Consider the following 24555-nt stretch of genomic DNA (forward strand, 5'->3'; position numbering starts at 1 on the left):
GGCTTCAGTTTCTGCATGACATTGAATTTATAGAATCCCTCCTTGAGGATTGTATTGATGTGTTTTTTTAGGTTCAATTGCTGGTTGATCTGTACCCCGAGGTTTCTGGCACAAAGCTGTGAGAGGAGAGTTTTGTAGGCAGGATCGTTTGCAAGAGCAGGTTTAATAGGTTGGTGTTGAGAGATGAGGAGCAGTTCTGTTTTGGAAGTGTTTAGAGCTAGATGGAGGTTTGTAAGTAAGGTATTGATAGCTGCAAAGCAATTTCCCCAGAATTCAAGGGCATCTTGAATGGGTATAATGATTTGCACGTCATCAGCATAAAGATAGAATTTGAGGCCGAGATCAGTTAAGAGCTGGCAAAGAGGGGTGAGATAGATATTGAAAAAAGTAGATGAGAGGGAGGAACCTTGAGGGACTCCCTGGGAGAGGGTGTAATAGGTGGATTCAGTGTTGCCTATCTTAACGGAGAATTGCCTGTTTGCGAGATAGGAAGTGAACCACTTAAGTGCAGAGCCAGAAAGGCCAATGTCAGATAGGCGGGCGAGGAGATGATTGTGGTTTATGGTGTCGAAAGCAGCCGAAATGGACGGCAAGGATGTAACAGTGTCCTTGGTCCATGCCTCTGATGAGTTTCTAAGCAAGACTTCTCCATGGATCCAAGTAAGCTCCAAAGCATTCGTAATTGGCCCTGGCCACTGGCCTTCGAGCCTTCCAGAGATTTCTAGGCTTCACAAACTACTATCGTCACTTCATTGCAAATTACTCTTCCCTTGCAGCTCCTTTCACAGCATTCACGTGCAAAGGGGCCGACACTCGGAATTCGACCCCCGCAGTAATCTCAGCTTTCCAAACATTAAAGGAAGCCTTCCTGCAAGAACCTTGCCTCTGACATCCCGACCCTAACTGCCCTTTCATTTTGGAGGTGGACGCATCCCCTATAGGTGTCAGAGGAGTCCTGAGCCAGCACTCCTCCAGAGGCACCTTACATCCCTGTTCTTTTTTCTCTCACAAATTTTTTCCAGCAGTGTGCAATTACAGCATCGGTGACCGTGAACTCCTTGCCATCAAATTGGCCCTGGAGGAATGACGCCCCTGGCTGGAGGGGGGCACAGCACCAATTCACGATATACACAGATGACAAAGATTTGGAACACCTCCGACATGCTTAATGCCTAAATGCCCAGCAAGCCCGATGGTCCCTCTTCTTCACTCATTTTAACTTTGACCTAAGGTACTGCCCAGCAGATAAGAACACGTGAGCTGATGCCTTATTGCACTCGTTTGTACCAGAGGATACCATCGGGGAACCCCCAACACATCATCGATCCAGCACGCATCCACCTATCAGCAATTATGACCGTTCCCGCTAGGAAGACGGTGGTTCCTCGCAGGTTACGAGAAAAAGTACTAAAATGGTCACATGATTCCCAAATAGCCAGTCATCCCGGCCACGCTTGCTGTAAACTGTGAGGTTTGGGTGGACCCTTGGACACTGTGGCAGCTGACCACGCCCACGGGGGGATGTCCCACGAGGAGCCACAGGTCAGGCTTAGCTGTGTAAGGAAGCCACCAGAGGTGGCAGTAGTGAGCATCTGGAATAGCCCGGCATGGCTGGTATCCCTCAGGGGCTGGAACAACGACTCCTCCGGTAGCAGTGCTGTAGTGGAAAGAACTGAGAGAATGAGTACAGTGGAGAGTATACAAGACCCCAGTATGGAGATCCCCAGGATAGGGAGAGCAGACCCTTGAGGAGCAAGTATCTGAACCCTGAGAGCTGGGAGGGTTGCAGATGATGTACTCACGCAGCGGTTCCACGGAGATGGCACTGGGGCTGGAACGGAGGCAGTGCCTCGAGGAGCCAAGTGCCTGGTTCCAGGGAACAGTTCTGAGGTGAAGATGGTATTACTCACTGATGTTGAAGATTAGCGAATCTTCCAGGCAGAAGAGAAGGTAGGAGTAGGCAGTGAGTCAGGGAACATGGGCCCTCAAGGAGCGAGTACAGGTTTCCTGATAGCGACCTGGAAAGCAAGTGAGGCCCCCGATGAGCGGGTACCCCGTTAGCGTTAGAGAGTCCAATAGAGATTGAAGAGGCAGAGTAGCTGGGTACGGAGAGCGAATCCCATCTGTAGGATTCCCGTAGGATTAACCCCTTGCTAACTCAAAGGCTGGTAAACATTGTAAACTTTAAATATCCGGGCAGCATGACGTCATCAGGGGGGGGGGACGCCCCGGAGGTTCACGCCAAGTAGGATATAAGAAGAAGGGCTGCGCGACGCGCGCGCCCTATGGTGCAAGCGGAGCATGGTGGGAGACAACGCCCAAGCCAGTCCGGGGACGCCGGAGAGGACAGCAGGCAGATGCCACGATAGCTAGGCGTCCATCCGCAACATGAGGAGGAGCAAACAGAGAGAGGTAGGCGGAGTGAAGTCGTGGGAAAGGGCGGTTGCAACAAAGCTCGGACACTGGCACTCCTCCAACGCTACTATTGGTGGCCCAACATGCAACAGGATGTTTGGGCCTAAGTGGACTCTTGTCCCACCTGCGCGCATCAAAAGCCATTGGTGGGACACCCCTTGGGGATGTTACAGCCATTGCCAGTTCCCAGGGATCCCTGGACCCACCTGTCCACTGATTTTGTGGTGGACCTCCCTAATTCCAGTGGCAACACAGTAATCTGGTGATTCTCAACAGATTTTCCAAGATGGTTCACTTTGTTCCATTACCAGGTCTCCCCTCGGCCCCAGAATTGGCACGACTATTTGCTCTACACGAGTTCTGCCTCCATGGGTTTCTCAAACATGTAATTTCTGACAGAGGGCCACAGTTCACTGCCTGGTATTGGCAATTGCTTTGTAAGACGTTTAACATAACGTTGGACCTGACCACTGCCTATCGCCCACAAGCCAACGGATAGGCAAACCGAAATAACCGGTCACTAAAGATCTTCCAAGAGCCCTTGCTAACGATCAGCAAAACAATGTCCCATCTCCTGCCATGGGCAGAATTCTCCCACAACTCCCGTCAGCACCTCCACCGGATCATCTCCCTTCCTCATCATCTATGGGAGACAACCATTATCTCTGTTGCCAATACCTCTGTCAATTCTACCTCCATTGGCCCAAGCCACTGCGGATGAACTACAGCTCTGGATCTGCACCACCAAGCTGTTACAGGAGGCAGCAAGTCGGGCTAAAAGATCCACAGACACCTACCGTAGGCCAGCACTCCAGTTTAAGCCCAGCAATAAAGTGTGTCTCAGCACCCGCCACATCTGGCTTAGGCTTCTATCCCAGTGTCTGGCACCTCGATACATCAGCCCATTTCCTATCATCAAGCAAATTGGACCGGTGATGTATTAACTATGCTTCCCTCCTTTGCTGGGAATCTATAATATCTTCCACGTGTCCTTCCTCAAGCCTTTGATCCTTTCCTGGCCATCCCAGAAGACCCCTGTATCCCTCTGCACAAGGGAGCCCTCCCTTAATAGAGAATCAGTGCGGCATTATCTTCCGTCCACTGTAGGCTCATGGACATCATTGTCTAATTTTATTCTGGTATACCATGGCCTTATCAGCTTCCTCCAACCCTCGGATCTTTATGGCACACTCTTCAACCGTAGCCTTGTGAACAATTCTGCTCTCATCTTTAGGACTGGCACCCAAGTAATCACCTTGCCCTTCCCCAGGGTGTTTTTGTCAGAAGGCATTTGACAAAGTTCCTCATGAGAGGCTTCTAGGAAAATTAAAAAGTCATGGGGTAGGTGGCGATGTCGTTTCGTGGATTACAAACTGGTTAAAAGACAGGAAACAGAGATTAGGATTAAATGGACAATTTTCTCAGTGGAAGGAGGTGGGCAGTGGAATGCCTCAGGGATCTGTACTGGGACCTGTGTGTTAGGACCCGGACCCGGACCTCTAGACGGCTGGCGCAATCGGGACCCTATCCAGTGTGGCCGTGCACTGTGGCACAGCGTGCAAATCAACGCAGCTGTGTTCCTCCCCTCACATCGGTGCCCCTCCTGACATCCCTCATGCCTAGCGCGGGAAAAATCTACTATTTAGGCTGGCAGCCCAGCACAAGCCCTTGCCTCAGCTACAGGCTTGCTTGTGCTGGTGCTACTATCTGAGCGTTCCCTTTGCCTTTTGGACTTGGATTCGGACTGCTTCTGGATTGCTTTGCCTGCCTCCTGCCCTTTGGATTGGATTGCTTCTGGATTGCCCTGCCTGCTGCCTGCCCTTTGGATTGGATTGCTTCTGGATTACCTTGTCTGCTGCCTGCCCCCTGGAATTGGACTGCCTTCTGGATTACCATGTCTGCCACTGGCCCTTAGATTTGGACTGCCTTTTGGATTACCTTGCCTGCCGCCTGCCTTTTGGACTCGGACTGCCTATGATTTGCCCTGTCTCTTGCCTGCCTTTGGATTCAGACTGTCCCTGGAGTTGTCTGGCCTGCTGCCACCCCAAGTTTGGATTGGGCCCTGAGCTCAGGTAAGGCTGTTATTCTGCCATTGGGTCCACAAAACTAACACCGTGGTCTTCAATATATTTATAAATGGTCTAGAAAGCAATACGACGAGTGAGGTAATCAAATTTGCAGATGATACAAAATTATTCAGAGTAGCTAAATCACAAGCAGATTGTAATAAATTGCAGGAGGACCTTGTGAGACTGGAAAATTGGGCATCCAAATGGCAGATGAAATTTAATGTGGATAAGTGCAAGGTGATGCATATAGGGAAAAATAACCAATGCTATAATTACACGATGTTAGGTTCCATATTAGGAGCTACCACCCAGGAAAGAGATCTAGGCATCATAGTGGATAATACATTGAAATCGTCGGCTTAGTGTGCTGCAGCATTTAAAAAAGCAAACAGAATGTTATGAATTATTAGGGAGGGAATGATGAATAAAACGGAAAATGTCATAATGCCTCTGTATCACTCCATGGTGAGACCGCACCTTGAATACTGTGTACAATTCTGGTCGCTGCATCTCAAAAAAGATATAGTTACGATGGAGAAGGTACAGAGAAGGGCAACCAAAATGATAAGGGGGATGGAACAGCTTCCCTATAAGGAAAGACTAAAGAGGTTAGGGCTGTTCTGCTTGGAGAAGAGACGCTAAGGGGGGATATGATAGAGGTATTTAAAATCATGAGAGGTCTAGAACAGGTAAATGTGAATCGGTTATTTACTCTTTAGGATAATTGAAGAGCTAGGGGGCACTCCATGAAGTTGGCATGTAGCACATTTAAAATTGATCGGAGAAAATTCTTTTTACTCAACGCACAATTAAACTCTGGAATTTGTTGGGTTTAAAAAAGGTTTGGATAAGTTCTTGGAGGAGAAGTCCATTAACTGCTATTAATCAAGTTGATTTAGAAAATAGCCACTTCTAATACTATCATCAGTAGCATGGGTTATACTTTATTTTTGGGTTCTTGCCAGGTACTTGTAGCCTGGATTGGCCACTGTTGGAAACAGGATGCTGGACTTGATGGACCCTTGGTCTGACCCAGTATGGCAATTTCTTATGTTCTTATGACAGCATTGCTGTGGGGCTTATGAGGCTTAGCGACCAATGAACAATGTCTGGGTCCTCCCATTGAAACGGCACATGATCCACCGGCTCTTCAGGGTACTGGCTATGTGAACTAGAGATGTGATTCGGCCGAACCTTTCGGTTAAAAAATGGTGCAGGACATCCATTGCTCCTACCATGTGACAGGGGCTGCCCAAAGGCATCGATAGCCTCTGTCACATGGTAAGGGCAAAGGGCCATCGGCGCCATTTTGATTATTGGCAGCCGACAGCCCAAGAGGGGGAGATCTTTCCCGCGACCCCGCTGGACCACCAGGGACTTTCGGTAAGTCTTGGGGGGGATTGCAAATAAATTTGAAGGGTTGGGGTGGGTTTGGCGTTTTTTTTTAAATATGCCCTTTCTCCCCCCCCCTAAAAACAATAAGAAAACCACATGAAATTTTGTGGGTTTTCCTATTGTTTCGTCGTCCCCCGAACCGCTACAAAATAGGAAATATTGTCTATTTTTCCTATTTCGTCGCAAATGAATGCACATCCCTAATGTGAACTAATTGTATACTGATCCAAAGAGGCTTTGAAATTCGAGCAAGTCCGACTCAGTAATCATGGGATAAAGAAACTGGTAAGTACTCAGATTTCCATCATTCCTTGACTGGCCAGTGGGATATTATTGATGGTCCCTGTAAACACATGCCGAGGTCACCACTTTTTCTCCCTTGAGTTGTATCCGCACCAGTAACTTGCTCTGCACCAGCGTTTTAATACTGCCAGAATCCATTAACACTTGGCTGGAAATCCCTTTCAGCTTCACTGGTATCAAACACTTAGCGGCTACCTGGTTGGAGGTATCTACCAAGTTGCAACGATAAGAGGTTACTGCATTAGTGTCCATCGCCTCCAGTTCTCTGCGGGAGCAGTCTCTTGCAAAATGTCCTCACTCCCCATAGCGGAAGCATGTCAAGCCGACTGAAGGTTGCGGCTGGGGTAACCGACTCAGTTGGGTCTGTCCCAGAGGATTCAGGCTCTGTCACTCGCTCTCTATGTTGAGGGGTTTCTCACAGCAGGATGGTGGTGCCGGCATGATCTGGGCCTCATGGTATGCCTCTGCTACCTCCTGGGCTTTTTCCATTGTCAGGGCTGGATGCCGGCGAACCCACTACTGCATAGATGAACTGGAACTGCTCCAGAAAAATTGCTTGGGCCACTTCCTCCCCGGTTTTCCCGTTCGGGCGCAGCCACTTTCAGGCTGCATCTTTAAGGTGGTGGAACAAGTTTCTAGGGTTCTCTTCAGCCCTTAAAACTTCCCCTTAAAACCTCTGCTGGTATGTTTCTGTGGTGATCCCCACCCTTCCTAGGATCGTTACCTTGACCTCTGGATACGTGGTCTTCCCTTCTGGATTGGCCAGCTGATAGGCCTCTTGGCATGGTCCAGTAAGAACATTTTCCAGATAGATAGCTCACCTGTCTTTAGGCTGCTCGAAGTTCTTCAAGAATCTCTCTGGATCCTCTCCTGGGGTCATCTTGAGGAGGGTTGGTGACACTGGCAATGGACAGGCCACAGTTTGCACCACCTGGGCTATTTACATAATCCCTGTATGTTGCTGTGCCATCTACACTTGTAATGCTTCCTTCTGGGTAATTTGAACTTGCAGGGCACTCTGTAGCTGCTGTTGACCAATGGCCAGGACTTGCAACAACTGTTTCATTTTGTATATTCCTTCGGGGATAGAAAAACAGCCAAAAACAAAAAAATCCTTGCTGACCTCTCCGGCCCTTACTAGCTTCTTGGTCCGCCACTAATCTGGCTGGGCTAACCACCTTGAACGGCACACACACGTACTGGTTTAGAGCTTGGAGGGCCCCAGGAAAAGAGAAAAAACTCTACAAATGGGTTTCTTTTTCTCTGTGCTTAGCAGTGCTGCTTCAATGCTCTGCAGAGCCACACCTTTTCCCCAGTTGCTAAGAGAACAGCACAAGAACAAATTGTTCCACTCAGTCTTCCCTGGAAGCTGGTTTTCCCTCTATGCCTTGCTTAGAGAGATCCTACGATGACACCATATGTTGCACAGGAGCGTCAATAGCGTAAGTGCAGCCAGAAAAATGCACACATACACTCTGGCTGCGCTTTAAGTGCTCTTTATTTACTATCGGGCCGATACAGCATAGTGCGCTGCGATGGAGCGCACTGTTAACCTGCCATTGGACGCACGTTTTTGATGCGCTAGCATTACCCTTTATTCAGTAAGGGGCTGAAAATGCGCATCCAACCCCCCTGAACCTAATAGCGCCCGCAACATGCAAATGCATATTGATGGCCCTATTAGGTATTCCCACGCGATTCAGAAAACAAAATGTGCAGCCAAGCCGCACATTTTGCTTTCAGAAATTAGCGCCTACCCAAAGGTAGGCGCTAATTTCTTCGGGCACCGGGAAAGTGCACAGAAAAGCAGTAAAAACTGCACAGAAAAGCAGTAAAAACATGGCGATATTAAGTCGGAGGTCCCGAAAGTTTCCAAAAGTTAAAAAAAAATAAATTTGTAGTCGGCCCACGGCTGTCGGGTCAAAAACCGGACGCTCAATTTTGCCGGCGTCCGGTTTCCGACCCCGTGGCTGTCAGCGGACTCTAGAACCGACGCCGGCAAAATTGAGCGTCGGCTGTCAAACCCGCTGACAGCCACCGCTCCGGTCCAAAAGGAGGCGCTAGGGACGCGCTAGTGTCCCTAGCGCCTCCTTTTTCCTGTTTTTACCGCCGGGCCTCATTTGAATAGAGAATCGCGCGCACAGGAGAGTGGCCTGTGCGCGTGCCGGGAGACCGGGCGTTCGCTCGCTCTCCCGTGGACTTTACTGTATCGGCCCGTATTATATCATACAGCAAACTGCTGGCAGCAAACAATAAAGCAGGCGCCTTGATCTCAGGCAGTCTCTAGCTTAAACACATACAGGTTTATCCACTTCACGGATAAGTGGTCTTTCTTTTGTCTGGAGCTCTGTCAGTTCCCCAGGGCCTGTCTAACCTGTCTAGGCCCTTAGGTTTTATGCTCAGAGTTAGGACTCCTCCATCCTCCCAGGATATCTTGGGGAACCCAAGCTTAAGGAGTACGGGGGGGGGGGGGGGACATAACATAAGATATGCCATACTGGGTCAGACCAAGGGTCCATCAAGCCCAGTATTCTGTTTCCAACGGTGGCCAATCCAAGTCACAAGTACCTGGCAAGTACCCAAACATTAAATAAATCACAAGTTACTATTACTTGTTAATTAATAGCAGTTTATGGATTTTTCATCTAGGAACTTATCCAAACTTTTTTTAAACCCAGTTACACTAACTGCTGTAACCACATCCTTTGGCAATGAATTCCAGAGCTTAACTATGCACTGAGTGAAAAATAATTTTCTTTGATTTATTTTAAACAAGCTTGATAACTTCATGGCGTGCCCCCTAGTCCTTCTATTATCTGAGAGAGTAAATAACTGATTTACATTAACTTATTCATGTCCTTTCATGATTTTGTAGACCTCTATCATATCCCCCCTCAGTCGTCTCTTCTCCAAACTGAACAGCCCTAACTTCTTTAGGTTTTCCTCATAGGGCAGCCGTTCCATGCCCCTTATCATTTTGGTCGCCCTTCTCTGCATTTTCTCCTGTGCAGCTATATCCTTTTTGAGATGCGATGACCAGAATAGCACACAGTATTCAAGATGCAGTCTCACCATGGAGGGATATAGAGGCATTATGACATCCATTCTTTTATTTGCCATTCCCTTCCTAATAATTCCTAATATTTTGTTTGCTTTTTTGATCGCCACAGCACCCTGAGCCGATTTCAATGTATTATCCTGACACCTAGATCTCTTTCCTGGGTGGTAACTCCTAAGTTAAAACCTAACATTCTGTAACTACAGCAAGAGTATTTTTTCCTGTATGCATCACTTTAAACTTGTCCATGCTAAATTTCATCTGCCATTTGGAAGCCCAGTCTTCTAGTCTTGCAAGGTCCTTTTGCAATTTATCACAATCTGTTTCAGATTTAACTACTCTGCATAATTTTGTGTCATCCACATATTTGATCACCTCACTTGTCGTACCCCTTTCCAGTTCATTTATAAATATAATAAAAAGCTCCGGTCCAAGTACCAGATCCCTGAGGCACCCCACTGTTTACCTTTTTCCACTGTGAAAATAGACCATTTAATCCTACTCTCTGGTTCCTGACTTTTAACTAGCTTGCAAACCACAAAAGAACATCGCCTCCTAGTTTTCTTAGAAGCCTCTCATGTGGGACTTTATCGAACACCTTCTGAAAATCCAAATACACCACATTTACCGGTTCACCTTTGTCCACATGTTTATTCACCCCTTCAAAAAAATTGTAGATTTATGAGGCAAGACTTCTCTTGGGTAAATCCATATTGGCTGTGTTCCATGAAACCATGTGTAGCTAAATGTTTTGTGATTTTATTCTTTATAACAGTTTCCATGGTCTTTCTTGGCATTGAAGTCAGGCTCACCGGTCTGTAGTTTCCCAGATCACCCCTAGATCCCTTTTTAAATATCGGGATTACATTGGCCATCTTCCAGTCTTCAGGTTCAATGGATGATTTTAATGATAGGTTACAAATTAATTGAAATAGGTCTGAAATTTCATTTTGTTTAGTTTTTCAGAACCCTGGGGTGTGTATCATCCAGTCCAGATGATTTACTACTTTTCAGTTTGTGAATGAGGCCTACCACATCCTCCAGGTTCGCTGCGATTTGGTTCACTTCATCTGAATCATCACCCATGAAAACCTTGTCTGGAACGGGTATCTCCCCAACATCCTCTTCAGTAAACATCAAAGCAAAGAAATTGTTTAATCTTTCCGCAGTGGCCTTATCTTCTGTAAGTGCCCCTTAAGTCCTATGATCATATAAAGGACCAACTGACTCCCTTGCAGGCTTTCTGCTTCAGATATATTTTATATTGTGAGTTTTTGCCTCTGTGGACAGCTTCTTTTCAAATTCTCTGTTAGTCTGTCTTATCAATGTTTTACATTTAACTTGCCAAAACTTATGCGTTATCCTATTTTCTTCTGATGGATCTTTCTTCCAATTTTTGAATGAAGATCTTTTAGCTAAAATTGCCTCTTTCACCTCAGCTTTTAACTATGTCTGTAATTGTTTTTTCTTCCTTCCACATATATTAATGCATAGAGTATATCTGGACTATGCTTCTAGGATGGTATTTTTTAACAATGTCTATTGGAGGTGCAGCTCCAAAAGTAAAGTGTTGCAAACTTTACTTTTGGAGCTGCACCTTTCAGTTTTTTGTTTGTTTTTTTTTAACTATTTTTCTCATTTTCTCATTTTCCTTTTGAAAGTTTAGCACGAGAGCCGTGGATTTGCTTAATGTCCCCCTTCCAGTCACTAATTCAAATTTTATCATATTATGATCACTATTGTCAAGTGGCCCCACCACCTTTACCTCTCTCACCAAATCCTGCTCTCTACTGAGATTTAGATCTAAAATTGCTCCCTCTCTCGTCTGTTCCTGAACAAATTGCTCCATAAAACTATCATTTATTCCATCCAGGAACTTTATCTCTCTAGCATGCCCTGATGTTTCACATACCCAGTCAATATTGGGGTAATTGAAATCTCTCATTTCTTAGCATCCAGTCAGATTAATCCAGAGCGAGTGGGTTATGCACCCCCACCAGCGGATGGAGACAGTGCAAGTTGACGTCACGGTACATATACCTCTGCAGCGACCTCAAGCCACCAGTATTCTCAATCTCCAGCAGATGGTGGACATGCATTCCCCACAAGGGATTACTTCAATTTAAAGAAGGAAAATTTATAAAGAAATTGTGAAGAAACTTACCGCCCCGCTCTCTTGTGGTGTTACAAAATGGTCCCTCCCCCAGTTGAGATTTCCTGAGGTGATTTATGTGGTTCCTCAGAGGTGTGCCTTGGCCTGGTACCTGGTTTTCCCGCATGGGCTTAGCTACTTGAGCAGTTAAAAGGCAGCGGGTGCTGGAAGCCGAGTGTGGCAATGACGGCAAATGCCCTCTCCCCCCGCAGCCAGAGGTAGGACCTTCAAAGGGGTTGGGGAAGAGGGAAGGAGGATAGGTAGGGGGGTAGGAAAGTTTCCTCCTAGTCCGTTCCTTAATTGGAGCGGACTGCAAGGGAACTAGGGGAGGCTCGATCGCGTCGCTGCACGTAAACTGGGCAAATCTCCCCCGCCCTATGCGCGCTGGCCTGGATTTTATAACGTGCGCGCTGGCATGTGCATGTTATAAAATCGCACATCCATGTGCGAGCACCGGGTAGCGCGCACACATCGAGGCGCGCACATATTTTTTTTTTTTTAATCTACCCGATTATGATTTGTGAATGTGGATCTGATTGAATGTTATTTTTAGAGTTTAGATATGATATGAGGATCTATATAATTGGTGGATACATTGTTATGTAATAAAGTTTTGTGAAAAAAATTATGTATTTGTAATTATGTATACTTTTTTTTTTTTACCAAAATGATAAAGCAGATGGAACAAATCCCCATGAGGAAAGGCTAAAAAGGTTAGGGCTCTTCATCTTGGAGAAGAGATGGCTGAGGGGAGATATGATAGAGGTCTATAAAATAATGAGTGGAGTAGATCAAGTAAACGCAAATTGGTTGTTTACTCTTTCAAAAAGAACAAAGGCTAGGTGACATGCAAATGAAGTTATTAGGTAATACATTTAAGACAAATAGGAGAAAATGTTTTTTTACTCACGGTATAATTTAACTCTGGAATGTGTTGTCAGAAGATGTGGTAAAAGCTTTTAGTATAGTTGGGTTAAAAGTTCCTGGAAGAAAAGTCTATAAACCATTATTAAGGTGAACTTTAGGAAATCTACTACTTATACCTCGGATAAGCAGCATGGAATCTATTGATATTTTGGAATCCTGCCAGGTACTTGTGACTTTGGTTGGCTACTGTTGGAAACAACGATACTGGGCTTGATGGACTTTTGGTCTGGCTCAGTATGGCTAAACGTATGTTCTTATGCTTTTTTGGGACAATTAATTTATTCAGAAGTTCCTCTCTAAAAAAAAAAAAAGAGCAAAACCCATCTATCCTTTTCATTATTGCACTTTGCATCCGACCCCCAAAAGTAATGCCCTTCCCAAAGGATTCTGTTCCAAATAGATTAACTCCTGCTCAGAATGGAGGCAAATCTGGGCAGCTTTTTTTTTTTTTATTGTATATTGCCCATATTTTCCAGTGGAAAGAAAAATGTATTTTATTTCCTGTGAAAAAGTTTTAGTCTGTCTTCTTCCTTTGGAATAGAATTCTCAAGAAAGAGAAAGACATTTGTCTGTTGAAAAGTGGCTTTGATAGTCTCTACCTACATGGAAGGCATCTTAACATATTTGCAGGCTAATTTTAAAACAAGCAAGTATATGCCCATATATGCACTTATCAGCATGCAAATGGAGATACGCTAGAATTTTAAATCATGTGCACACTTATGTACGTATGATTTAAAATACACCTACTGTATGTAAGTATGCTCCTAATTTTAAGAGGTTACTTGAGCAAACCTACTTCACGTATCTTCCATAGGACTTTGCCGGCTTTAACGCGTGTATGTAAGTGGATTTTAAAACATGCTTATGCAAAGGACATTCCCAACTAGTCCACCAGTTTGCCCAGTCAATATCAAGGTCTTCCAGACCCTTCTGGTTCTTCATCCTGCATGCCCCCCAGTTGACCGAGATAACATACCCTGTCTCGTTATCCCTAAAATGCGAGATCTACAGACTTGCTCCTCATCAGGAGCAGCAGAAAGGTTATGTGGCTATCAAAAGACCACATGCTGCGGCCTCCAGTTTTAAAATATGGACTTACGAACGTAAGAGTTGGCTCCGTCCATTCTCTGCCCCCTTATTTTTGGCACATGCACAGGTATATGCATGCAAAATTGAGGCTTTTTAAAATTCATGTTGCTCATGCACAGCCCATATATGCACATATGTGGGCATTTATGCATGAGCAATACATTTAAAATCAATCAACGTCTTGGTGATGCCTTTCTTCCCACTTTCACTGGAACCTTATCGTTTGATAAATTATTAATATAAATGATGAATACTTTTCTATTTCATTATATGCTGATGAAACTATGGTTTATTTTGATAATCCTGGGGATTCATAAGAACATAAGAAGATAAGAACATGCCATACTGGGTCAGACCAAGGGTCAATCAAGCCCAGCATCCTGTTTCCAACAGTGGCCAATCCAGGCCATAAGAACCTGGCAAGTACCCAAAAACTAAGTCTATTCCATGTTACCGTTGCTTGTAATAGAGGTGGTTATTATCTAAGTCAACTTAATTAATAGCAGGTAATGGACTTCTCCTCCAAGAACTTATCCAATCCTTTTTTAAACACAGCTACACTAACTGCACTAACCACATCCTCTGGCAACAAATTCCAGAGTTTAATTGTGCGTTGAGTGAAAAAGAACTTTCTCCGATTAGTTTTAAATGTGCCACATGCTAACTTACATTTTCTTTAAATGTTAGAGAATTTTGGAAAAATTCCTGGTTCTAAAATCAGTCTTAGCAAAGTAACAGTCATGTTTTGTCAAACATTGATCAATTACAATTATGTGCAGAGGCTAGGAATTTAGGGATACAGTTGGATTCGAGGTTAAATTTAATGGCACAAGTGAAGAAGGTGTTTCGGGTTACATTTTTTAAACTGTGAGTATTGCATCCCTTGAAGCAATATCTTTGCTTGCCTGAATTTAGATTAGTCATTAAATCCATAGTTTGTGCTCAGCTGGATTACTGTAATTCATTCAATGGAGGATTACCTACATTTCTTATGCAGATTTTACAACTTGCTCAGAATGCTGCGGTCAGATTAATTTTTGACTTAAAATAGGGCAATAGTATTTCTCCTTATTTAGTAAAATTGTACTAGCTTCCAATAAAGCAGAGGGTGAAGGTCCAGATACTGTCTTTGGTACATAAATTTGTATGCTGATTCTTTTTGTTTAAAGAAATATATAATTCATTATGTACCTGCTCGCCCTCTGCATTTTGTTTCTCAGCATTTGTTAAAAGTCCCATCTCATACTTCTGTTAGGTTAACCGGCACTCACTCTAGAATCTTCTCTGTCTTGGATCCTGAATTGTGGAATACTATACCGAATGAGCTTCGGGTTATTACGGATTATATGATATTTTAAAAGACATTGAACACTTATTTGTTCTCTGAGGCTTTTAATTAATGTTTGTTATATTTTGTTTTATTTGACCACGTATTGTATTGTACAGTATGTTTTATTGTGTATTTTGGTTGTAATCTGCATTGATGCTCTGTGAACTGCGGACTATACATTTGTGAAATAAATAAATATGTGACTTTTGGATTATATGACAACATCGCTGTTCCAAATGTATTTATTTAAAAGATTTGTACTCTGCCTTTTCACAGTTCAAATAAAAAATACTTCAAATATTTGAGGGTTAAAATTCCAAATAACACTTTCCTGTCGTGTAGCCAGATGGACTCAGAACAAATGGGTATAGTATGCTCGTGCTAGCAGTTAGAGACGGATCTGACGTCAGCACGGGTGTATATATACCCCCACAGGAAGCGTAGCAACTTTGTAATTTCCGTCTCCAAAGCAGTTTGGAGAGCCTGCACGCTCGTGTTTCCAAATCTACTTTCTACTTTCTTTTTTTTTCTAAATTTCTACAGCACCATCGAGCCCCACACTCCTGCGGTGATACCCTAAGGTCCCTCCCCCAGTTGAGTTTCCCGGGGTGATTTCCGTGAGCCCCCAGAGGTCTAAGTCCTCGGTCCAGTGGCCGAATCGCGGCAGGGACGTAGCCCCCGGGCGAGGCTCGGGCGTGGCGAGCAAGGCGCCTCTGTCCCGACGTGGACGAGGCAGCGGGTGCATATCCTCAAACGCGGCGGTGAAGGTACTTGCCCTCTCCCCCCACAGCCGGAGACCGCCCGGGTTCCAGCCGGGAAGCGCCGAGGTTCAGGTAAGGCGTACATCTCTTACTTTTGGTCTCCGAGGATCGGTGGCGTGGCACGCCGTGGAGGGCGCCATTTTGTGGCCTTGGTAAGGTATTGAGCGCCCGTGATAGGCGCATGTCTATGACTAAGCCGCATATTGCTGAGAGCACATTGCTTCTTGTGCAGCGTACATTGCTAAGCCGCCCATTGCTGAGAGCATATTGGATATCATTGGGCATATATTGCTGCTGCATATTATTGAGCGTCTGTTTTGTTAAGCGTATATTGCGGCCACTTATTCTTGAGCGTCTGTTCTGTTAAGCGTATATTGCTGCCGCATATTATTGGGCGCCTGTTCTGTGCAGCGTATATAGCTGCCGCTTATTATTGAGCGTCTGTTGTATTAAGCGTAAATAGCTGCCGCATATTATTGAGCATCTGTTCTGTTACGCATACATAGCTGCCGCATATTATTGAGCGTCTGTTGTATTAAGCGTATATAGCTGCCGCATATTATTGAGTGTCTGTTCTGTTAAGCGTATATAGCTGCCGCATATCTTTCATCACCTCCCTCCGGACAAGTTTGTGGAATCGTCATGTCCCATACACAAGAAGGCAGCATTGGAAGCTACCTTGGCAAGGCTCCTGTCCTTGAAAGCCATCATCCCAGTACCTGCATGGGAAGTGAATTCTGGACATTATTCCATCTATTTCATGGTACCCAAGAAAGGGGGCACCTTTCGGCCCGTACTGGACCTCAAGTCAGTCAATCGATACTTAAGGGTCCCGAGGTTTCGCATGGAAACTCTGCGCTCCGTCAAGACCGCAGTACAGCCAGGAGAGTTCCTCATGGCCTTAGACTTGTCGGAAGCCTACCTGCATATCCCGATCCATCCGGATCATCAGCGCTACCTCCGCTTCAAGGTTCTAGGACGCCACTTTCAATTCCGGGCTCTGCCCTTCGGGTTGGCCACGTCACCGCGGACTTTCACCAAGGTGGTCGTAGTGGTAGCAGCGGCACTCAGACAGGAAGGAATTCTGGTCCATCCCTACCTAGATGATTGGCTGATCAGGGCGAAATCACGAGGAGAGCCATCGGACAACAGACAGCGTGATCGCCCTTCTGGAAAGCTTGGGCTGGGTAACCAACCTCAGCAAGAGCTGCCTATAGCCTTCCCAGTCGCGGGAATACCTGGGAGTACAGTTCGACACCCAGGCAGACACGGTCAGTCTCACTACCAAGAGAAGGTTAAAACTTCAGACACGTATCCGGTACTTGATGGGAGCCAGTTGGCCCATAGCTTGGGATTATCTGCAGGTTCTCGGTCTCATGGCATCCACCCTGGAAGTGGTACCTTGGGCAAGGGCCCATATGAGACCTCTACAACACTCCCTGCTCTCTCGCTGGAGCCCCCGTCTACGGAACTATTCCACGCACTTACCTCTGCCTGCCAGAGTACGGACCCAGTTACGGTGGTGGTTGCAGTCCAACCACACGAGCAGGGGGTCGAAGATGTCCTCCCCCACGTGGACTCTGCTCACCACAGATGCCAGCCTGAGCGGCTGGGGAGCACACTGCGAAGGACTTACCGCTCAAGGGCGGTGGAACAGAGAAGAGTCCGCATGGAACATCAACCGTCTAGAGGCTCGGGAAGTCCGATTGGCATGCCTTCGATTTGCTCACAGACTGCAGAACAGAGCAGTCAGAGTGATGTCCGACAACACCACCACGGTGGCATACATCAACCGTCAGGGCGGAACCAGAAGCCGGCAGGTATCTCTGGAGATCGCCCCACTGATGGCTTGGGCAGAGGCGAATCTTCAGGACATCTCCGCCATCCACATTGCCGGGAAGGACAACACCACGGCAGACTTCCTCAGCAGAGAAAGCCTAAATCCGGGAGAGTGGCAGCTGTCACCCACAGCCTTCCAGTTGATTGTGGATCACTGGGGGATTCCGGACATGGATTTACTGCGGACAAGTCCAATGCTCAAGTACCCAGCTACTTCAGCCGCAAGTGCGACCCGTTCTCACAGGGAATCGATGCCCTGGTTCAGCCATGGCCTCCAGGGACTCTGCTATACGCCTTTCCTCCGTGGCCTCTGCTGAGCGCCATCATCCACAAGATTTAGAAACACCGGGGCCTAGTTCTTCTAGTGGCACCAGACTGGCCAAGAAGACCCTGGTACGTGGACATGAGAAGACTACTGGCAGGGGAGCCTCTTCCCCTGCCTCCTCTCCGGGACCTTCTTCGTCAAGGTCCCATCCTTCACGAGGATCCAGCTCAATTCTCTCTTACGGTCTGGCCATTGAGAGGGCTAGACTAAAGAAAAGAGGTTACTCGGAGCCCGTGATAGATACACTCCTCCGAGCTCGCAAGTTTTCCACATCTCTCACCTACGTAAGGATCTGGAGAGTATTTGAAGCATGGTGCAACACTCATGGCACCAATCCACATGCGACCACAATCCCTATTGTGTTAGATTTCCTGCAAGATGGACTTCAGAAGGGTCTCTCCTTCAGCTCCATCAAGGTTCAGGTGGCTGCGCTGTCTTGCTATGGTCCCAGGAGGGATGGCAAGACCATTGCCAAGCACCCAGATGTTTCTCGCTTCCTGAAAGGAGTCAAGCATATTCATCCGCCACTGAAGTGGCCTGTGCCCTTATGGAACCTCAATCTTGTTTTAGATTTCCTCGCGGGATCCACCTTCAGACCCCTTCGGGGCCTGTCTCTCCATTCTCTAACCTTGAAGATGGTGTTCTTGCTGGCGGTGTGCTCAGCACGCCGCATCTCAGAGCTACAAGCACTGTCCTGCCATGATCCCTTTCTCAGAATCACTCCTGAGGCTATCCATCTTCGGACGGTTCCCTCCTTTCTACCTAAAGTGGTTTCACAGTTTCATCTTAACCAAACCATATCCTTGCCTACCACGGCGGATTTGAAGAAATCTGAAGAAGGGCGTTTATTACGCCATCTCGACATTGGCAGATTACAGTCCAGATATCTGGAAGTGACACAAGAAGTACGAAAGACGGACCATCTGTTCGTCCTGCATAGCGGAAAGAAACAAGGTGAAGCGGCCTCGCGGCCCACCATCGCCCCCTAGATTAAAGAAGTTATCCGAGCAGCTTACGTAGAGGCTGGGAAATCTCCACCTCTACAGGTCGAGGCTCATTCTACCAGAGCACAAGCGGCATCCTGGGCAGAATCCAGGATGCTGTCGCCTGCAGAAATATATAAAGCGGCGACGTGGTCCTCCCTCCATACCTTCTCCAGGTTCTACCTTCTGGATGTCCAGGCCAGGGAGGACACAGCATTTGCGAGGGCGGTCCTACATGGTCCTCAGGCAGCCTCCCGCCCAGGCTGGGAGTAAAGCTTTTGTACATCCCATTTGTTCTGAGTCCATCTGGCTACACGACAGGAAATGTTGAGATTACTTACCTGATAATCTCGTTTTCCTTAGTGTAGACAGATGGACTCAGCATCCCGCCCAGCTGCCTGTGTACATGGGTTTCACCGATTCAAGGTAAGCCATGTCATCTGTTTCCATAAGAGCGTACACTCTACCAGGTGTCAACGCCTTCCGGTTGGGAATGCTGGCGGTCTCCAGCTATTATCAATCGGTCAGGGGAATCCTGTTTCACTATTTCACTGAGCGTCAGTACACACATCCATAACAGCTTTTGCAAGGAAGATTACTAAGTTGCTACGCTTCCTGTGGGGGTATATATACACCCGTGCTGACGTCAGATCCGTCTCCAACTGCTAGCACGAGCATACTATACCCATTTGTTCTGAGTTCATCTGTCTACACTAAGGAAAACGAGATTATCAGGTAAGTAATCTCAACATTCTACACTGTTTCAACAAAGCAATTTAAGGTTAATCTCTAAAATTAAAGTTAATATGGAAGCATAGAAATATATGGAAGTGTCATGGTCAAGAAGTACTTTATGTTGTGAACTTTGAGTGTTAGCAATTGAGATAAAAAAAAAAAACCCAGCAAATTCTATCATTATGGTCCGAATTAATTAATTTGAGAATCACACTGTTATTTGAACAGTATGTTTTATGCTTTAACTTTCTTTAACAAATTCTGTTTTCCTAGGCATGTGACATTGCCTTTTTACTGGCAGATAATGAAACCCAATTTACAAGCACTAAGACCAGGAGAATCTCCAGATCCTGACAAGATTAAATATGACCAGGATATTGAGACTGCTTTCAGTATAAACCCTGCCCATGGTGCACTGCCACCTCATTGTGACTCTGAGTTTACACTCTCTTATACCCCAAAGGAGGTATGGTTTGTATTTTCTTGGTATCTACCAATGTCATTTTTTTAGATAAAAGAAATAAATCTTGCTCTAGAGTCTGAGATTGCATTATATTTTGAAAAATATGATGGAAATTACTAACACTTTTAAAAGGTAGTTACAATAGTACATTGCAGAGTATAATTTCTAAATTGAGCAGGATAGAATTGCAACACGAAGAACAAATGAAGAGGGATTGTTGTAGTTTCTTTGTTCAATTCCTTAATATGGGCATCCAGGACCTCACTCACTCTCATCCACCCGTACAATCAAATAATTACAAAACAGTGTGTTGGGTAAAAACAAGGCCGCAGCTTTAATAACAAATGACCCGAGCCTCAGTTACATACAAACAAAACACATTTTTTAGATTTCAGCCTTTTCCAATCCCCCCACGCTATCCGCCTCTTTCCGGCAGGATAGCCTCTACCAGCCACTCGGCTCGATGATTTGGCCCCACACGCCAGGTTCCGACTCCCGCCGCCATCCTGCAAGGAGCCAACCTGGGCGGACCCCCGCCTCCAACCTGCAAGGAGTCTGGCCAAGCGGCCCCCGCCTCTTTCCAGCAAGGGGCCACTCCCTGACAACAGCCCCAGTTGTCAACCATCATTTACATACCACTGAAATCCGTCATAACATAGCCCATAACTTTAAACTCTTATGGCTCGGGCCAAGCACCAAAGACACGGACATTCGATGTTCCGTGACCCCCCCAAAGATGCGGCCCTGGTTACCTCGGAAATAATGCTTCCAGAGCCTCCTGAATGAATTCAGAAACAGGTCCATGCCTAAGAATGAAAGATGTACTCCATCCTTGCTAAATAATCCCCCTACCTTGCCCCAGGACCAATCATGTCGAATGTGATGCCCCCCCAGACGTGCCAACCAAGATCCAATTTGTTGTTCGCTTTGGACCTGCTTCTGCGCCACATAACATTTTCCCATTCAGCAGGTCTGACTACAATGTCCGACCAACACAGAATGGTGGTAGGCAATAATATCGACACCGTCATCAAATCTTTTCGTACCATGCTGATAAATTGCCTACCAGCCATCCTACCCCAGTCGTTTCCCCCTAAATGGACCACCAACACCCTAGGTGCGTTGAGACGATTGCGTTCCCTGTGCACACACGGAATCAGTTCATCCCAAAGCATGCCTCGACGCCCCAACCAATGCACCCGCACCCCTCTGCTTTGTAGATCCAGGTGGGGACCGTATGGCCGGCCGCAGGCATGCCTGTGTGCCCAGTGAATATACGAGTGTCCGATGATCCTCACCGCCATACCATCAGACACCGCACCTGAAAAGAAACAGAAGTTAGGCACCACTCATTCACGCCCAGCCTCTGGGCGAATATAGCTCCTATACGCACCCGACCGCCATCGGCCAATCCTCTGAATCACACCCCCCGGCAAACCCGCGCTAGCCGCAGATGTCGCCGCCCCAATTCTAAACGAATGCGTATCAAAACGACGCCCATCCAAGCCAATCTCAAACAATGCTCGACGAAGCACAATCTCAAATTGATACTTGGTCAAAGAGCGGAGATTCTCATGAACCAAAAATTGTATCGCTCCCCTCGGCCGCAATTGACAGTAACATGCCACATTGGTAACTGGACAAGTTACCAACCCCGGAACCGCAGCCAGAACCACAGACAATCCCCGGCCCCTCTGATCCGTATTGGCCCGCGGAATACCCATCACCACTGATCTGTTTGTCACTACCACATTACGCGCCAAAAGGCCCGGGTAATCCCTGCTGCTCGCAGCTCGCGCCACCAGCTCGCTAACTCGGAGAGCGCCAAAAAAAGCTAAAACAAAAGCAAGACGAAACAACGCCATTTCATATCCAGATGAACAAACCGACGACAACGCACCCCAAAGCTGAATTAGAATATCATGCGTAATTGACAAGCGCTGATCCGGCCTCTTTTCAACCACTCTGGACCAGCCTGCCAATAACCGGCGTACAATAAAACAACCCGATGGAAAGCCCCAACCATGAGCCCTCATGAGAAAGGAAAAACCCGCCAAGTGCCGTCCCACCGCCGCCCTCGAGTACCCATTGCTTCTAGCCTGTTCTATGAAACGTACCAACGCGACATCTGAAATCGGACCTCCCCCCCAGCCCAAGGAAGACAGAAATGCAGTCACCCTACGGGCCCCCCCCCACATAACCTGTCCATGTAGACGGTGCTAATGAAGCTCGCAGCATGTTCCAGGATTCTGGGAACCAAATCTCCAAAGGGAAGACGGCACCGGAGTTCCGCAAAGCTCCGCCTCCGGAGCCAGTTCTCGAAAAACTTCCCACTTGAAACGAGAAAGAGAATCGGCCACTCCATTAGATACTCCAGGCACATGTCGAGCCCATATTGTCACATTTAAGGACATACAACACAAAATCAATTCTCGCAACAACTCAGAAACTCTGAGGCACCGCGCAGATCTTTTATTGATGACCTTGACTACCCCCATATTATCGCACCAAAACACAACTCTCTTACCTCGTAACTGCGAACCCCAAATATGCACCGCCACCACGATTGGAAACAGTTCCAAAAACGTGATGTTTTTTGTAATCCCGGACACTATCCACTCCTCCGGCCAACAGGCTGCACACCAAGACCCCTGGAAGTACGCTCCGAATCCCAATGAACCCGCTGCGTCCGTAAACAGTTCCAAATCATGATTAGACAAAGGATTGGACTGCCAAAACGCCACTCCATTAAAATCCCGCAAGAAGTTATCCCAAATGCGCAAATCCTCCCGCATTGTTCTAGATACTCGAACCCTGTGATGATACTTCTTGAGTCCGGACATAGCATGCGACAATCTCCGCAAAAATACCCGACCCATAGGAATTACCCGACAAGCAAAATTAAGACTGCCCACTATGGATTGCAATTCACACAAGGTTAACTTAGGCCGAGCTAATGCCCCACGAACCAGAATACGTAATCGTTCCACCTTGTCCTCTGGCAAACGGGATACCATAGTCACAGAGTTCAACTCGATTCCTAGAAAAGTCAGGTTCGTGCTTGGACCTTCTGTCTTACCCGCCGAAAGGGGAATACCAAACTCGGTCGCCACCGCTTGGAAACTACCCATCAACTGCTCACACTCCCCTGACTCCGCTTCGCCGACAAACAAGAAATCGTCCAAATAATGCACCAACTTTGCAGACTCCGCTCTCATCTGCACCACCCAATGCACAAACGAACTGAACGCTTCAAAATAAGCACACGCAATAGAGCAACCCATAGGCATGCACTTATCGAAATAGAATTCTTGTTGAAAACGGAATCCCAACAAATGGAAACTTTCCGGATGGACCGGTAGTAATCGAAAAGCTGCCTCAATATCAACCTTAGCCAACAATGCCCCCGGACCACAACTCCTCACCAAGCGAACCGCTGAATCAAAGGACGCATATCGAACCATACACTGCGCCCTCGGAATCCCGTCATTCACAGACCTCCCCTCTGGAAAGGACAAATTATGGATCAGTCTAAATTTACCTGCCTCCCTCTTAGGGATCACCGCCAACGGTGACAATACCATATCCTTAAAGGGAACCTCCCGGAACGGACCAGCAATCCTATCGAGTTCGATATCCTCCTGCAATTTATCCTTCACCACGCTCACTAAACGCCGTACCGATGGACAATTGTCTCCCCCCCCAACCTCTGACCCCCCCATAAAAGGTATACGAAAACCCCACGTAAAGTCTTGAGTTAGAATATCTGCCATTCTCCTGTTCGGGTAAATGCTTAACCATGGCCGCATGGCAGAAATCCTAACCGGAGTAAAAGCCCGTTCACACCCCCGGTTTACCTGGTCCCTTTGGAGCCTGGGTCGGGGAAAGACCCTCACCCTGTCTTTTGAGACACCGAGACACAGGATGGGTGGCTCCACAATTGGAACAGGCATGACGGAATTTGCAGTCTGGGAAGTTACAATTGGAGCGATTAAATCGCCAGCACACGTCGCTACATCCCGGACCGCCTTTACCTGTACCACCGCTTGGGGATTCCCTCCGAAAGGACCGCCCTGAACCCCCGCCTGCACCCAGGCCCTGCCCCGACCCTCCAACTGACACCTTGGAGGCCATCTGAGTCAGCCATAAGCCTACATCCTGAGTACCCCACGATATAAACTTATTCTCCTCCATCCGGTCGCGAAAGCGCTCATCATAATTCAAACACGACCATCCGTTGTAGGTTTTACTTGCTGCTAAAATGGCATCGGCATAGGCCATCAAAGCCCTATACTGCGTGGGATCCTTTTGACCAGCCACACTCGCCAAACGTAGAAAAGCTCTCATCCAATTATGAATATTGCGTGCTATTTTTTGTTGCGCACCTGGGAAACGCTCACTCTTCCCACGCTTCTTTTTCCCCTTCCGCTTCCCCCGTCTACCTTCCAAAAGCTGAAAAAATCTATAAATTGCCGCCGCCAAATCCGCTTCCGAATTGATTTCGGAACCTCCTCCCACAACTCAGTAAGGGCCACCAACGCCGGGGCTCCATGGACTGTTACACCTCCTAATGCCCCACCTTTTCCCGACGCTCCCGCTTCAGACGAGCTAGAAGACGACGACGATGAAGAGGACGACAAGGAAGAATCAGACGAACTAGATCTCTCCCTCTTCCTTTTCTTTTTAGACTTTCCCGACTTGGATACAC

The 24555-nt window shown here is 46.9% G+C and overlaps 1 protein-coding gene across 1 annotated transcript in view; it reads left to right on the plus strand.

Moving 5' to 3' along the window:
- Nucleotides 1–24555, plus strand: part of DLEC1 (DLEC1 cilia and flagella associated protein) — a 778557-nt gene that overhangs the window by 385119 nt on the left and 368883 nt on the right. Inside the window, exon 17 of the mRNA XM_029587026.1 lies at nucleotides 19658–19850. Within this exon, the coding sequence (XP_029442886.1) occupies nucleotides 19658–19850 (193 nt within the window). The remainder of the gene's footprint in view (nucleotides 1–19657; nucleotides 19851–24555) is intronic.

The sequence above is a fragment of the Rhinatrema bivittatum genome, chromosome 2, assembly GCF_901001135.1.
Source record: "Rhinatrema bivittatum chromosome 2, aRhiBiv1.1, whole genome shotgun sequence".
Lineage (NCBI taxonomy): Eukaryota > Metazoa > Chordata > Amphibia > Gymnophiona > Rhinatrematidae > Rhinatrema > Rhinatrema bivittatum.